This window comes from Oculina patagonica, chromosome 6, assembly GCF_052425735.1.
Source record: "Oculina patagonica isolate OP01 chromosome 6, crgOcupat, whole genome shotgun sequence".
Taxonomy (NCBI): domain Eukaryota; kingdom Metazoa; phylum Cnidaria; class Anthozoa; order Scleractinia; family Oculinidae; genus Oculina; species Oculina patagonica.
Window position 1 is genome coordinate 1920078 of NC_135763.1, and position 16358 is coordinate 1936435.

A 16358-nucleotide genomic window follows, 5' to 3' on the forward strand; every position below is an offset into this window, starting at 1 on the left:
TATGTTGTTTTGCACGTTCTCTGTTCGCAACTGTTATGATTATTATAATTAGCACCATTTAGCCGAAGTAACTAAAAAAGACCCTAGTCTGTTTCAGGCGTTGGGTAAGTTGGGAAAGTTTCTTTGGGGAGCAGCGGAAAACGGCGAGTAAAAAAAGGGGGTTGACCCTGAACCATTTCTTCCACTTGCGTTTTTTGCGCTAAACGTAAGGTAAGGTAAGGTAAAATTTTTTTGAAATTTTAAAAAAAAAGGGGGGGGGCCGTTTATCGCGCTGCTCCCAAACTAACCGAACGCCCGGATCTGGCTAGCCTACGAGTTGAAAAGCTAACTTCGCTTAAAAATCCCTAAAGTTGATGGAATTTGCATCGACCCTTTGATGAAAAATACCCATGTCTGGACATAGAGAACAGACCTGCTCGCTGGTTATTCGACACGAAAATTTCGTACCAATGACGTGATAGCTCTACCTGGTGCACTGGTTGTCTCAGATTGGTTGATGCTGAACGGGAAAACAGTTATTCTATCTCCTTCTCCTAGCCTCTCGCTCCAGAGACCGCGTGCATTCGCAGAAAGTAAGGTGCAAGTAAAGAAAGGGTTTAGATGATTCTGGAATGACTTTCATTCCGGAACGAGCTTTGTTCGGGAAACTGGAATGAAATGTCATTCCAGAATGAAAATTTCATTCCGTAAAGAACTAATTCTGGAATGACTTGTGCGGGAACGAAATTCCTCTCGGTATCATGTAAACAGATAGAGCCGGAGAAATATATGGGGATGGAGTGAACTCGTTCCGGAATGAAAATCATTTTGGAATCATGTAAATAGGCCCTAAGCCCGGGGGGGGGGGGGGGGGGGGGGGGGGGGGGATTGTTGGTCTCGTTTTGGGTGTTCCAGGCAAAACGCCAATATTTTTAGCCATAATGGTCTCGTTTAGGGTTACACACGAAGAATTTTACAAATATAAATCCTCTTTTTAGAATTTAATTGGTATCTTTTAGGGGTCTAAAATAGCTTGTGCCACGCCCAGATTGGTCTCTTGATCCAGTTTAGGGGTTCTTTCAAAATTTCCGATGAGCATCCCCGTCCCTTTAATATGGGAGTCCCCCCGGGGGGCCCTAAGACTGCTTTGCAGCCTGTTGCTAGCTTGGTTTTAAAATTTTCGCGCCAAAGTCCGCGCGCCAAAGTGACAACCAATCAGCGATATTACACCGAGCTCTAAAAAGACGCCTTTTTCTCTCGGAATAATTTTTATCTTTATCTTTATCATTACTTTCGCGACACTTAGCATAGGCGTGTATAATCTGTTCCTGTACTGCCTTTTTTGTCCTTCAGCCGTCAATTCTTTCAGTTGGCATTACTTCACCGCATCGCGTGACCTGAAACGAATTCAAGAAAATTGACGATAGTCTAACTAGTCACGTGATCTACTCATAGAAACAGGGGAAGCTAGATGAATTTGCAAAATGGATATATTGTAAGTTAAAACTGTATGTATGGGAAACTCTTCAAATTTTGAAGCCGTTAACATCCACATTTAAATTTGAGCCAGGAGCCTCCCCCCCCCCCCCCCCTTCTCGGTTAGCCTGCGTTGCAGACAAACTAAATTGACCGTTTTTGTTCACTTTGCAGGCTACGTCCAGCTGGTAAAGTGAAACTTTCCTTATAGAGACCTTTATAACAGCGACAGTTCACCGGGTCCCAGGCAAAAACTCTTAAATCTCCATGACTACATTTTAAACTAACCTCTTACAATGCGGACAGCCCTAATGCAAACACCGGACGCTATCTGCTACAGAAGATACTAAAATATTAAAATGTTAACTCTAGCTTTACTGACAATAATTACGTATGTTCGAAAGTACATGGACGAAAAAACTCATATTGCACTTTTCACGTCTCCTTTTATTATTAATAAACTCTTCAATCTTTATATTCTTTTTCCTTTCGACGAATAAAATAAAACTCTTCGCGTTGGGGTTCTCATAGTCTCTTGGAATGACGTCATATCTGTGATCTGACGGGATTCATCATTGATAAACGACGGTTTCAGTTTTCAGTTTTGAACATATCGTTGTTACCCTAGCGTTTTCAGTTTTTCATACAGTCCGTACCTAAAAACTTGACAAAAAAGGCAAGAAAAATTCGCTCCTTTCACAAAAATTTAATCAGTAAAAAGGTATTTTTCCATTTCACTTTACTCCACGCGTACGAACGCCAGAGCATACGCAAATTTAGACCAATTTACAAAACAATTTTTTTTTCTTGGCTTAAGGTGTGATTCTACCTGAATTTGAATGAAATTTTAAGAGGTTTAAAGAAGGGATTGAAAAAAGAAAATTTTCGAAAAACCATTAGACAGTTGACCCCCACGCAATAGCACTCCAGCTAGGCTGTCAGGGGACTGTCTACTGTCCGTCAACCTATATTCAAACCAAATCTCCAATATTTCTTATTTCTCCAAATTTTATTAATCCTTTAAGAAAAACAATCTCCTCCCAAAAGTTCCCCAAAATAACCCAAAAATTTACAAAACACCGCAAACATAGATATATGTAATGAGTCTTCGATTTCTACGCAATATGTTTTGCAAATCTTCGCTTTTTTAAGCAAACCTTCGTTTTCAGTCTTCGTTCGTTTTATCCGTGAAATGTGGTGAAATGCCAAAATTCAGAAAATTACATATATTTTCTGTAGTATTTACGAGTTTTGACAGCTTTATATCGGAATGTTCAATTTGATCACGCGAATTTCGGTCAATTTCAGATCTTCGCTTCAATCTTGACCATAGTTATATGAGGGTCTCAATGGGGTGGTGGCTTTTACAGTTAACGGTTAAAATTTTGGCTTTTTTACGGCTAACGGTTAATTTATTTCCATAACGGTTAACAGAAGTTAAAAGTTAATTTTCATTGTTTCATGAAGTTACAGCAAGGCGCCCAAAGTGTGACCACTTTTAATTTATTCACATTCTTTCGTGCAGATTTATTAATCCAATTAAAAGCCGTGGACAGCTTGCAGTTGACTTCTGATTGGATTAAATCTGCACGAAAGAATGTGAATAAATTAAAAGTGGTCACACTTTTGGGCGCCTTGCTGTAAAAATTAATTTCCATTATTGAAAAACATATTTTAGGTCTTAGGACCATTCTGGGCCGATGAAGTGAACAAGTTTGGTTTATTTATATTTAATATTTACTGACCAATTTTTTACGGTTAACATATTTTTACGGCTAACGGTTAAAATTCTCCAATTTTTACGCCTAACGGCTAAATTTTTGGCGGTTATACGGCTAACGGTTAACCCCATTGAGACCCTCTTATATTAAACTATGTCTTGACTGAGATCTTCGTTTTTCCGCGGTGATCCTCGCGTCTTCGATTTCTTCGGAAATACCCATATTCTGCCTTTTGAACTTTTTTTGTTGTTATTTTGTTGTTGTTTTTATTACTGTTTGCTATTTGTTTCTTTTTTCTTCAGTTTTCCGTTGAATTGACTGAGGCATACTGGACCATACTGGACCATACTGGGGCCGGGAAGTGAATTAGGCTAATTTGAATATCGATTTATTATCGATCCACTTCTGAACAAGATCGGAAGATATGTCACGTGCTTCAATGTTATGCGCAGTACGTGTTGAATCTGACGTTGACCGAAGCTTGTGAAAGTTGGTCTGGGAAAACTTCCTTCCTTCATTTATTCCATTGCATTGCTTTCTAAAATACAAAAGAGACGTTAGAAAGGGGAACACAAAAGGCCTTGTACATGGTGGACGCGAAATATTTTATGGCAACGGAGAGAAACGGCTACAACGGGCAGATATTCGAAGCCCTGAAGAATCGCTTTCCCGAAATTCCGGAACAAGTCATTTCTCAAACGCTGCAGGCTGAGGTTGGTCGATTTCTAATCTTTTTAATTTGCTGGTTATTTTTATTACGGATTCTAGAAAAGCAAGGTGAAGTTTTCGTTCAATCGCTTTTGTCTTTCAGCGACTTGTTTTCATGCTTTCGTAATTTCCGTGGGATGTGTATTGGAGGTGTTGCCTTGTAAACATAGCGTGTTCTCTGGTATACCAACATTATGATACTCAGGCGATCTCGTCTCGCTGTTTCGTGATCAAAGCTTCTTTTCGCTCGGAAGTGTTCTTTGTGACTCTAAATTTATCCAAGCAGACGATATTGATCGAATTTAATCAGCGTGGCTTGTAAACAAATGTGAAATCGCCACGGATGTTTGCATCATAGACTTTGATCGGTTCGGTCGGTTGCAGGAATTGATAAGTTTGTAGGAAATACATTTTTTCAGAGCAGAAATTTAGCCTGTACATTTATTTCTGTGCTTCTTGAAAGGCTCCAAATACCAGTTTTCTTGTAAATATTCACGATACACTAAATCAGCGACACGGTGCGTGTCTAACTTGATCACTGAACTTACCAGCTTGCAAAATATAAGTTCTTCAAATGTTGAAAACAAAATCGAAACTAAAAGGGCTTTCTGGAAGGTTACTACAACTTTGATCAGTGGAAAGCTGTCTTTTCGCTGCAGTCAGCTTCGCCAGATGAATGAAGGCGCGCATGTAGTATTCAGGGATCGTATTTTAATTTTGAAATGTTTATTACCATCAATCATGACTATAAATTTCTCAATGAATCATCGCTTACGTATAAACCGGATGGCCTGCATAAATCATGTGCTCGTTGATATTATTAACACGTGTACGTTGATGTTATTATCGCTTTTAAATGGCTTGAAAAGTTGTTGATTTTAAATAAATTTGCTTCAAAAAATCCTGTGACAAATCGCGTAATCTTGGGCTAATTTGCAAATTTATGAATGTGCATGAAAATTTAGCATACACTGTACATGTAGTACAGTAATGGTGCCATGACCCTTGGCATACAAGAACTTTCTACAAGACAGACTTCAGAATGACAGTATTTATTTTGAATAAATAGCATTTTCTAATTATTTTGATAACCACTAATGATGAATTTTTTTTCTGCCCAATGTTTACTTTTCTCTTTTCTTTGAATAGTAAACTAATTCAAGGTTGTATTACACAGTCTATTTTTAATAGCATATTAAATTAATGTAACTCTCTACTGTTCATGTTTCACTTGTTTTGTTTTGAAAGCTAATGGGTCTTTTTTGTTAAGGGGCCTAATAGTAACATTTTACGTATTGGAGAGTAATATGCATTGTATGCACAAGTACAGTAATGATCGGTAATTTCTTTTCAATAAAGGTAATTTTCATTGCTACTCAAAATGGAAAATGACATATAGAATTAAAAAAGAAATTGGCGACTTTGAGAAAAAATACGTGTGACATCTGGCAAGGGCAGCCTGAAATGTAGTCATGGTCGCCTTAATAAAATAATAAAAGTGAAGAGTGGATGGGAAAGGTCACAACGTGGGTGGTGTTTGACCATATATTTCCATTCAAGCTACTAGTCATCAAGGGCTTGCATGAATAATAGTGTAAACAGTCCTTCTAACTTTGACTTTTTTCTTATTTTCAGCATGGAAATGCGGAACGCTGTTTGAGTATTCTTTCAGCTGAAAGTGATAGATTTTTATATGGCGGCAGTATTGACATGTTAGACAGTCCAATGCCTGTTCAACCATCATCACAAAATACACCAATAGATGAGCCAATATCAATCTCAATTCCACAATCAAACACATCACCATATCTGCCAAACAGAACAGTGCCGCCTCCACTACAACCATTGATACGACCAATGACACTCGCACAGCCTAGTCCTGGAATGGGATATGTTTCGCCTGGTCCAGGAGAAAGACTGCCGCCTTCTACAAGTACATCTTATGATCAAAGTATGTAATACATTTACTGCCCATGGCCAACTTTGCCATTACTGTAATTACGTTTTCCATGCGCCTATCCAGTATATTAACATTCTGCCAAACAAATTTCAAATTGCAAATGTATGAGAAAAAATAAACAATAAAAACGAACGACGTTTCAGAATCGTCATGACGCCATTATCAAGTTCAATGGCGTCATGACGACTCCAAAACGTCATTCGTTTTTATCGTTTATTTTTACTTGCCTATTTATTTCTAAACCTTTGCAAATGTATGATTGTATAAAAAAAAAAAACATTTATCTCTGTAACAGTGGAACCCTCCAAGGGAAGGGAAAATTGGTTCCAGAAATCATTATTTTGAGAAATAATTGGGCGGTGAATTTGCAGTCCCATATTTTCTCAATTAAACGCCGGCCTCGTTAAACGCCGTTTTTAACGCCGAGTCAAAGCGGCGCGGGACGAAGGGAAAACGAAGGGTGGGGGAGGGGGAAAAAAAAAAAAAAAAAAAAGCCCAGTATCAATTTTGTGAAGCAAATTCAAGGGAAATGATTCTTGCTTTTAGTTATTGGGAAGCTCCAGAAATTAAGGGTTTGAGGTTCAAATCGAGATATCACTGTATTTCTTTTACAAAACCCAGGACCGACCAACCTCAGTTGTCGTATTTATTTTAGGTGTCATAGTTATCAATGGTACAAAGTACATGCAGCTGACTTCTAGGAAGCTGAGGTCTACAGTGTATCTAAGCAGTTCTCGCACATTGGTGAAGCATACATGAATGATCAAAATTAAAGACAAAGGAGGCAGCTTATCGAGCTAAAATAGCCATATGTCTGAAACTGATTGAAAACTCCCAAGAAAACAATAATTTTATCTGTCCTTTGCCCTTTCATGTTTAATTTTATTCTTTCCTCGTACACAGCATTACTTTGTCATCAACGCCAGAGGTTAGACACCCTCAAAAAGGTAATAGTATGATGATCATATAGTGTACGTTAGTGTACATGTACTACAGTCAAACTAGTCAAACCTCTATATTATGGACACCAAAGTGACAAGGAAGAGTACATCTGTTTTATGGAGGTGTCCATATTAGAGCAGGGCTTGAAATTGCAACCAATACGGTCGCCAATGCAACTAATATTTCGTCCTTGGCGACTAAAACTTCTGGTTTAGTCGCCAAAATGGCTACTACATTTCTCTGTTTTGACGATGATTAACGGCCATTTTTTCAGAAATTGTGTCCTTCCAGAAAACTATTTTCAATTGGTAGATCTTTGCTTCAAAAACATTCAAAATAAGAAAAGAAGTTGTATTGCTCCAATCCATCCTTTTGCTTTGCCCAAAACGATTCCTTTTGCATCAGAAAACTGGCACGTTTGAAATCGCCTTAGAATCCTTTGCAAACGTTGAGTACGTCATGTATGCCTATGGGTTGTGTCTCTTGTAATGCATGGCTATTCGCCATGTCTGATTCCTTCGAGGTTTCTTCCAGTTCTTTACATCAGTTACAAAGTTAGTGGCCACAAAATCTTATAAAATGTTTTTGTTTTAAACCTTGTGACAAGATTGCTTTGTTTTTCTTTTCGAATGTTTATGTATTCAGTCCTTTTTTGGATTAAATTCCTACAAAATTTATGACTTTAGCACGCTTGAACTAGTCCCTATTGATTTTACAATCTGGTGACTAAAAATTTCCTTTTGGCGACTAGTTTTTAGCACTTAGTCACCAAATGGCGACTTAAGGATTTTTTTAATTTCGAGCCCTGTAGAGCCGTACCGTGCCATAAAGCCGTGCCGTACCAATTTCAATCACTTGCGAACCAGGTCAACTGTTTGTAAAAAAAAGGTGTTCGTATAGAGGTGTCTGTAAGGAGAGGTTCGGCTGTAGTGGTTACCGTGTTGGACATTAGGCAGAGAGGTTTGACTTTTCACCCGCTTTCAGTGTTAGTACATAAATTTCTTTCATCATCCATCTTTCCACATCATCTTTCGACATGCTGTTTGAAATAACTCAATCAAAACCGATGCATACCAGTGTTGGTTTCATGCAATGAGCCCATAACCACAAGTTCAGAAGGTCATGCTAATGGGCTGTGATCAGCTGATTTCAATCCGTCTTGTTTGTTTAGCACGCCGAAAGATTGATGACGATAGAAAGCTTCATGCACGTAACACATAAAGCAGGTGTAAGTGCTCACTGGCGCGTGGGTCATAATGGTGTGTGCTTAGACAATATATTTTAATTATTCCTAATACCTCTTTATACCCAGGAGTATATGTACATGAGTGTAATCAAGGGTACTGGAAAGTTGATGCTAGCGTAACCTAACACTAGGATCCTATTCAGCCTGCACAAAGTACATGTACAAAGCTGTGCTCTTAGAATAATTGCAGGGTGCCTGAAGACCTTTATGAAAGAAATCTTGGGTGCCCAGTTCTTAAAAGCTTTCATAGCTAAGTTATACAAGTCACCCAAAGGCAAAAGTAAGTCGCCTGTGGCACCTGGGCTCTGCTAGAGCACAGCTCTGATGTAGGTTAGAATACTTGCGGTGGCATGATGCTTCAGAATCTAGAGTTAAGCACTTCCTCCTTACACATGTTGGTTCTGTAGAGAATCTGCTACTTTACTTTGTTTGTGCTGTAAGTTATTTTCTGTCCTTCATCAGTAAATATGTTTAAAAGTTACATTATTTTGAAGTGACTAACAATCTGACACATCTTTATTGACTTTAAAGGAAATGTACAATGAGCATCGCAAACTGTTAAGATTAAAAAATGAATTACAAGAAAAAGACATGGAAATGGTGAACTTAAAATTTCGTGTTGCTGCCAACCCCACTGTAAGTGTACTTTTAGTAGTTTTATTTTATACTTTTTTTTTTTTTTTTTTTTTTTTTTTTTTTTTTTTTTTTTTTTTTTTGAAATTATATAAATTATAATACCAGCCATCAGTAATCTGACTAAGATAAGCATGAATTTTGATTTTGAACAACCAGAACCCCAAGTGGATCTTATTCTAATAACTGCACAGTCATGCAATTTTGCTTTATTTTTTTATCAAAGTCAACCAAAATCAACTATGAAATTATGAAATCATTGTATTGTGTACCACGTGTTTCATAATAACACTTGTAATCATATGTATTTGATTATTTCTCTAGTTATTAAATTCATTTAATCATCATCATTGTTCCTTGTCACCCCCTTGGGAGCTAGGGCGTCCACCAGTTCCCCAGCGCACACGGCTTGCAGTGCTTGGCCCTCCCCAGGAGTAGCCTACTCCCTCCAACTCCTGCAGCACGGATCGCTTGAATTCATTTAATACCTAATGATATTCTGTGACAATTTAGTCTGCAGATGTAAGACACCTAAGAGAGGAAAATCATCATCTAAGAGAAGAAATTGAGCAAATGACACGTGAAATTGATCAACTTAGCAATGGAAGAGATGGTAATTGTTGAATTTGTGTTAAATAACAGGATTATTTTATAAATTAGTACTATTACTATCCAGGATTTTATACCCTTAAAAAAAGCAATGGGTCATTTAAACTCATTTTTGGCCAGTCAGATACAAGTTTACTGAAATTAGAAAGTACAAGTAGGAAAAACACAACTATTAATATCTGGCCTCCTAAAAATAAATCATTATTTTTGATTCCATATTTACCTGACTAAAAAAACACTCAAGTTGAGTGAGATCATTTGTGAGATCCACCTCTTCCAGTGGAGCATGTAGCTTCGATAACCTAATTACAAATTAACATAATTACAAATTATTGCGTGTTTAAGTAGGTCGACCACTCTGACCTCCATTTGGTATATGTGTGAAAGAAAAACTCTTTCCAATCTTGATGGTAAATACTTTGTATTGTATCTCTGCAAGCAAATCACGCATTGAGAGCAGAGTTGCGCCACAATCTTGAACTGACATCAGCAACAGAGAAAAATGTACAATATACTTGTTGCATTCTGAACAAACATTGTTGCCTGCTCTTGTCATACTACAGTTTAAATATAAAATATACATATCTTTTTGTATCTTTTTCAAGTTATAGGTCATCCGAGTAATAATCCAGCACAAATTCAACCTTATCAACCTCCCCCAGGTAGGTCAACTCCAGGGCTGTAACTAGCAAGAGGCAAGACAAAGCACTTGCCTTGTCTAAATTTGAACCCAAAATTAAAAACAAAATATGTTTAGGTGGGTAAATTATCCCCAATTGAACCTAAATGATTTGTTTGAAGAAATACCTCATGAAAAATGCTAAAAATAGTGTCTCAGAGCTTTCAGATTTCAAAATTTTCCTGGCAGATTCCGCTAATGGCTCATTCCTTTGACTCTCACAACTTTTGCCTTGTCTACGGGTATGTCAAAAGTCTGGCTATGGCCCTGAACCGTGCAAGCTCTGGCAAAAAAATACTCTGTCAAGATTGTTTGCCCGACATTCACTATCCTTGTATCTGATTCAATTTCTTCCTAACTGTGCAATGTTGAGTATTTTCCTTTTCATTGCAGTTAGAAGAGTTGAAAGTTATCCATCGAGTCGACCGCATAGTCATGGTGCAAATGGTAAGTTTAACATACATGTAACAGGTAGCAAAAACAATTACCTACAAAATTCAAGGAAAATTTCATTCTTCCTAGACTTTTAAAATTCTTTGTGTGATTGAATAAAATTGCTTGGTATCAAACATTTGGGATTTGTTATCATTTTCTTGAAAAAATTAATGGCAGTAGTTACACAACCAAACTTTTTATGGCAAACGTCAGTATTCCAAAATGCACATTCATGAAAATCTCTGACACAAACCATTAACCAACAGTTAAATAAATCAAAAACAACTGAAAAAACATAGCAAACAGTCAATAAATTGAATTAATTACAACAGGTCGCTACACACAGAATAACTTGAAAAGTTCCACTAGGAAATAAATAAATATAAATAAAAGAAATAAAATAAATAAATAAATACTGAATTAAACTAAATCTACTGTGTAGTACATTAAAGAGTTGCTTTCCTAATTAAATTCTGAAAGAAACAAGACTCATACAATGCACACATGGAGAATTGATTTGCTATGTAAAGATACACTAAATGTAGACAGATACAAATACAATTTGCAGAAATTTAAAGGAATTGCAGGATACAAAAATGGTTTTAACCAGCATAAAAATGCAAAAGAAATTTTAAGACACTATAAAAGAGTTGTGGCAGTCAAGAATTGATAATGAATGCTTTGTCTTGTTCTGTCATCATGATTTTGTCATGTCCACAGATACATGCAATTCTTACGCAGTAAGAGAGTGTTACAAGATTATTAGGGTCACTTTGAATTGCTTCATAAATTGATGTTTTATTTGTAGGTCCTGTTTCCTCATTGCAACGATTCTGCTCCATGTTTGGAGGTATAGCTGCGGCACCTTCCCCACATGGTAATAAAAATTAAAATAAATTTAAAGTAAAAGAAAACAGGACCTCTTTTAAGCAGCAGAGCTTGCAACTTAATCAGAGTTTGTCTCATCGAAATGGGAGCCACTTTAAAATAGCAAAATGTTGGGGAGCATAAATTTTGTTTTGGACACAGCAAAGTGACTGCTTGAAAAAGGTGGTTGTTGAGGAGTTTGTGTCAGTAGTTTTTGTGTGATAAATGTGCACCTTTTTGTTGTTTACTTGCCATCTTATTATAATCATTTCTTGGTACACGAGAGGTAGATAATGACCTGTGATTGATCATAAATTTTGTCATAACATTGTCAAAGTAGCTGTGGATCCATGAGCCACAGGCGAGTGGATCAGCAGACTACTTTGACAATGCTATGACAAAATTCATTTTCAATAACAGGACATGCACAGACTCATGAAAAACTGACATCAATTTATTTTTTACAATAACAAACTCAAATGAGTACCAGTACTATCAAAAACAATGCGTAACCGTAAACAAGTTTCAGAGGTCATAAAAATTTCAGACACAGTAAAACGACAAGAATTCGAACAGAAGTATCTAATAAAAAATTCAAAGAATTACTATAAATACTTTTTAGTCTGTCACTGAGTGTTCTCCTCTCGCTAGTAGCGAGCAAGATGATTTTCCTGACTGAAGTTCTTGCAGCGCTTGTAGACTACACTGAACCTTGACAGTTCGCTGCTGCTTGCTAGCACTGTTCAACTGACACAAATAAAATTATTTCAAAAGCAATGGCTTTCAATAGCCTTGCAAAATTTCATTCGATAAATCATCGTAGCAGAAGTCCAAGCCTAATTTCTGAACACAAAAATAAAAGCGTACTTGGTTCAATCAAAACAAAATGAGATTCGCTTTTATTCATCAATCGACCAAAGTAAATTCCCGGCTTTTGTTCGTTGTGTACACGTCAGCATCACAATTCATGTGTCTGTCCGTGTATTGAGAATGAAAATTAGCCAATGGGCATGGGAGAATTTCTGCAGTTATTGTAAAATACCCTAAAGTATGTGAAAACAGGTGAAAATGAAGTGAAAACAACCAATTGATTCTGGTTCTTACTGAGGGAGTAGAACCTATAATCTTTACTACATCTCATATTGCTCTAATTGCAAGCTATAACTTAAGGTAATGTCCACAATAAGTTTTTTCAACATTACTCACTCAACCTTTTTTATTTGTTTTAATTGAACCAGGAGAAGAAAGCCCTTCCAGTTTAAGTCCCCCACCTGATGGAAGCTTGACAAATGAATGGGAGTTTGTTCCTCCAAATCTTCCAGCCACTGTACACAGTTCAGGTAATACAGGGAAAGAATTATTTTATAATCTAACATAGGTGGCAGAGCAGGGGAGTAGGAGGCCCCCAAACAATAACTTTGAAGGGGCTCAGCACCCCCCCCCCCCCCCACATTTCAGTGGTGAAAGTATCGTTAGCACAGCATAAAATTGGTTTATCAAGATATGTAGTCTGACTTGTAATCTTTTCACAAATCTTTTCATCAGGATCGTGCTGGGTGAAATAATATGGTGTAGGACTTTCAGCGAAACTCCTCTCCCAAAAATAAGAGGTCCACAAGCTGTTGGGATTGCATTTGACATTGCCTGTGGAATCAGCGACTTCAACAACAGCTAAAAAACTACCCAAAAAGCACCATGAATCAGGATCCTCTGATCTGCCTAGTTATGCATTTTCACAAATCGATTATTGATACAACAGACGCGGTTAAGAAATCTTTAAAAAAGTTCAACTACGCAAAAGGCATTTTGGGAAATAAAAGAGGGTTTTGCGCCCCCCCCCGGGGGGGGTGGCGATTAAGTGTACAATAAGCCCCCCCCCCACCCCCCCCCCACGTTTCAAAACACTCTGCTGCCTCTGCCTAAAGTTATCATACTTCTTAGGATGAAGAGTTAATTTAGCAGTAGTGCTATTGAGGGTGTGAGAGTAATGTAGCTAGTGTGAGATTGGTAAAGGCAGTGCTACTCACTTGGGGTGCAGGGGCAGGGTAGCCAGTGGCAGTGTTCTCCCTAGGTATCTAAGGCCAGGCGGGCCGCCTAGCTTGATTCACAGGAAAATCGTTGCCGCCTGGCTTAAAAATTGAAGATGTAACACAACCCTACTGTTTGAGATCTGGAACGGGAATTCCTTTCCATAAGCAAAGACGAAATCACTTTTTTACTGTGTTTTCGCACCTTTAATATCGTTATAAAAGTCATTTACCCTTGCATTAATGTGTTTAAATCTGTGAGTGTGATGCATTCGTTTTGTTGAGCAGCAGCTACCTTAGCTTTATCGAATTGCTACAGAAACACAACAGCACTTCAAGGTGTCGTACATGGAAAACTTAATGAAGTTCTCGTGTTCGTATAAAAAATGGGGAACTCAGCCGATTTGGGTTGCTCAGAAAAGAAACTAAAATTAGTAAATTTTACTCTGGAAAAAAGACAGAAAAGTGATAGTAACGTGGGGGGAACAAGTTCCGCAAATCAGGTTTTAACGGCATTTAAAAATCAGAGTCAGAATACCACCTGGCCTTCCCAAAATCCTAGGGAGAACACTGAGTGGGGGTTGGATGGAGGTGATAAAGATGTTTATTACATCATATTGTCTACTTCAAGGAAAGGAATTGTGTCGCAAGTCAATTAATTGCATTTAGGAAGTTTTTTAATGAATTAATATAGCTCTGCTTTGTTAGTGGTAAATATAAACTACTGTAAATGTCTGCTCCTCTTAAAACTACAAACCGTAAACTTGGTTATCTGCTATAATAAGTAAAATGTTGTTAATACTTCAACTAAGAAAAACAACGCGTTTGCAGCTCAAAAACTAACTAAACTGTGCCCTGCATCCAAATATTGGGTGCTTACTTTTTTTTAGAAAAATGGTCAAGGTGCTATAAAGTGGTAAAAAATAGCTTCCCTTCAGCCTTGCCATAGACTGCGAGGAATCTCTTTCTTTTCCTAGCGTGCGACACAAAAACATGATTGCGAACGAGTTGCGAGTGGTTTGCCATGAGAAGCGCGGTCCGTCGGTCACGCGAAGCATTTCAGTATCAAAAACCAACTGCTCGCAGTTTAGCCTTGACATTAGCTGAAGAAAAAAGAAAACAAAAGTGGCACCTTTTTGTGTTCATAATTATGCTTTGCAGATCGAGTCTAACTGTGCAGTATTGCATGTATTGTGTGACACCCAGCATCATTCACTGTCTTGTCAAATGTTTGACATAATATGTGACATGTAATTGTAGCATTTTAATGAAACTCTTTTCTTTTTCTTGTCTCAGAAGAAACAACCTGGACTTGTACATTCTGTACGTTTGCAAATCATGAAGCTTTGGAAGTTTGCGAAATATGTGAAATGCCAAGGAACCGGGCCTTAGATGCTCGAGCGTGACTCAAGCGTGACTTGAGCGTGACTCGAGCGTGACTATTCGAACAGATAACTTTGACAGGATCAGAGTTTAACACAGCTTTCTCATAAGTTATTAATTTGAAGAAGAAAACATGACAAGCTGAAAGTCTTGGAAGACCTAAAAGACCCTAGCATACTAGTTGTTATTGTTTTAAACAATAACATATTTCTTACATGACATGGCAGTTTTTCTGTAATGCGTCAGCAAAACTGAGAAAATATCGAAATTAGTGATTTATTTTTCTCTTGGGAAAGCATATTCCCAGGAAAGTTCAATGACTTGTTGGTTTATCACCTTTAAGGATGACAGAGTATTGTTAAAAGTAAAACCATTGAAATTTGAGGTTGTTGTTCAGTTATGCTGTAATGTTATTTTGTGGGGTAAAGAGGAAAAAATCGGTGAGTCGAGCGCGGTTGGGGAGATCTCGTCTCGCTCGGCTTTCCGATTTGTCCACTAGGTAGCCGGTTCACAGGGTATTATTTCAAGTGAGGGAGGCGCGTATGTTTGTGCGTTGGACCAGTGTTTTCGTTCCTTGTGTTGCGTTCGCTTTACTGCCCCAGTGTCTGTCCTCCAAGATACTAAACTTTCATTTCAAACCTCGCTGCCTCTCATCGCTCGCTTAACTCGTGAGGTCGTCTTGTGGACGCTAGGCCAACTCGGAGAGAAAAAAATTGCGCTTTCAAATTTATCTGGATTAGCATGACAAGACAGCATCTGAGTTTATCACTTGTACTTTGAACTGTAAAGATATCGCAGTTTCATTTAGCGTGATTTAGGTCGCTCCTGTTAAGGCTTAACAAATCGATCACATTTTTGGTCTTCGCTCCTGGACCATTGTAGGAAATGATGTCATAAAATTTACAAACTGAACTCAGGTGTCCGAAAACACGAGCGAACCGATCGAGTGATTTCACTGTAAAGCCGTGTTTTCGACATCTGTGTGACGTCATTTCTATAGTCAGGCCAGGTGGCAGGTTCTACAAAGGTTCTGTTTCCCACTTTAGAACGAGAAATATTCTGTGGCGAGGCTCATCTCGCGGTCAAACTGTGGGATAGTTACACTGGGGACAAAGTTTATTGTTGTTCTTATCTTTTGTTTTGTCCCCAGTAAAGGTCCCACAAGTGACTGTAAAGACGAGACTCTCCCCAGATTTTTTACTGGTTTCTTAAGTGGCGAATGGAAAAGAATTCGATGAGGGAAATGGCCAAAACTATTGTACTCATACAGGACCCACCACTCTGCAAAAAGACAAGTGGTCTCTTCATGTAACCCCCCCCCCCCCCCCGCTCTTCCCCACCTTAAAAGGTGGTGTCTTGTTTGTATAGCCCCCCACTCTAAAAGGAGTAGAAACTAAGAAAAAGATTCAAACATCCTTGTGCCATTTCTCGAGCGCTTCATGCACACCTGATATGAAAGTCAACTCAAATTTTGATAAGCCCATAAATTTTGTCCATTTGGCTTATCAGACAGCTGGTATCTTACATAGCCCCCCTACCCCTGCACAAGGTGGGTCCTCGTCGAGTACGTTTGTTATGACCACTTCCCTAATTTCTGCCTCGTGCCCCACGAGCTGGCCAATGTTCAACAATTCACTACCGGCGTAGGAAGGTTTGAAAGAAGTTTTATAAATTCTTCCTTTTTTTGCTCGAA

At 38.1% G+C, this 16358-nt stretch overlaps 1 protein-coding gene across 2 annotated transcripts; it reads left to right on the forward strand.

Moving 5' to 3' along the window:
- The first annotated feature begins 3639 nt into the window (after positions 1-3639).
- LOC144656084 (uncharacterized) lies at positions 3640-15049 on the forward strand. 2 transcript variants are annotated; one of them, XM_078516308.1, is made up of 10 exons: positions 3640-3889; positions 5520-5835; positions 6748-6791; positions 8564-8668; positions 9179-9278; positions 9880-9936; positions 10347-10400; positions 11197-11265; positions 12494-12595; positions 14579-15049. In XM_078516308.1, exons 1-10 carry the CDS (start codon positions 3764-3766, stop codon positions 14686-14688), a joined length of 1083 nt encoding a protein of 360 aa, XP_078372434.1. In that variant the 5' UTR covers positions 3640-3763; the 3' UTR covers positions 14689-15049. The 2 variants fall into 2 exon arrangements, with proteins under 2 accessions (XP_078372434.1, XP_078372435.1); XM_078516309.1 differs by lacking the exon at positions 11197-11265.
- The last annotated feature ends 1309 nt before the right edge of the window (positions 15050-16358 follow it).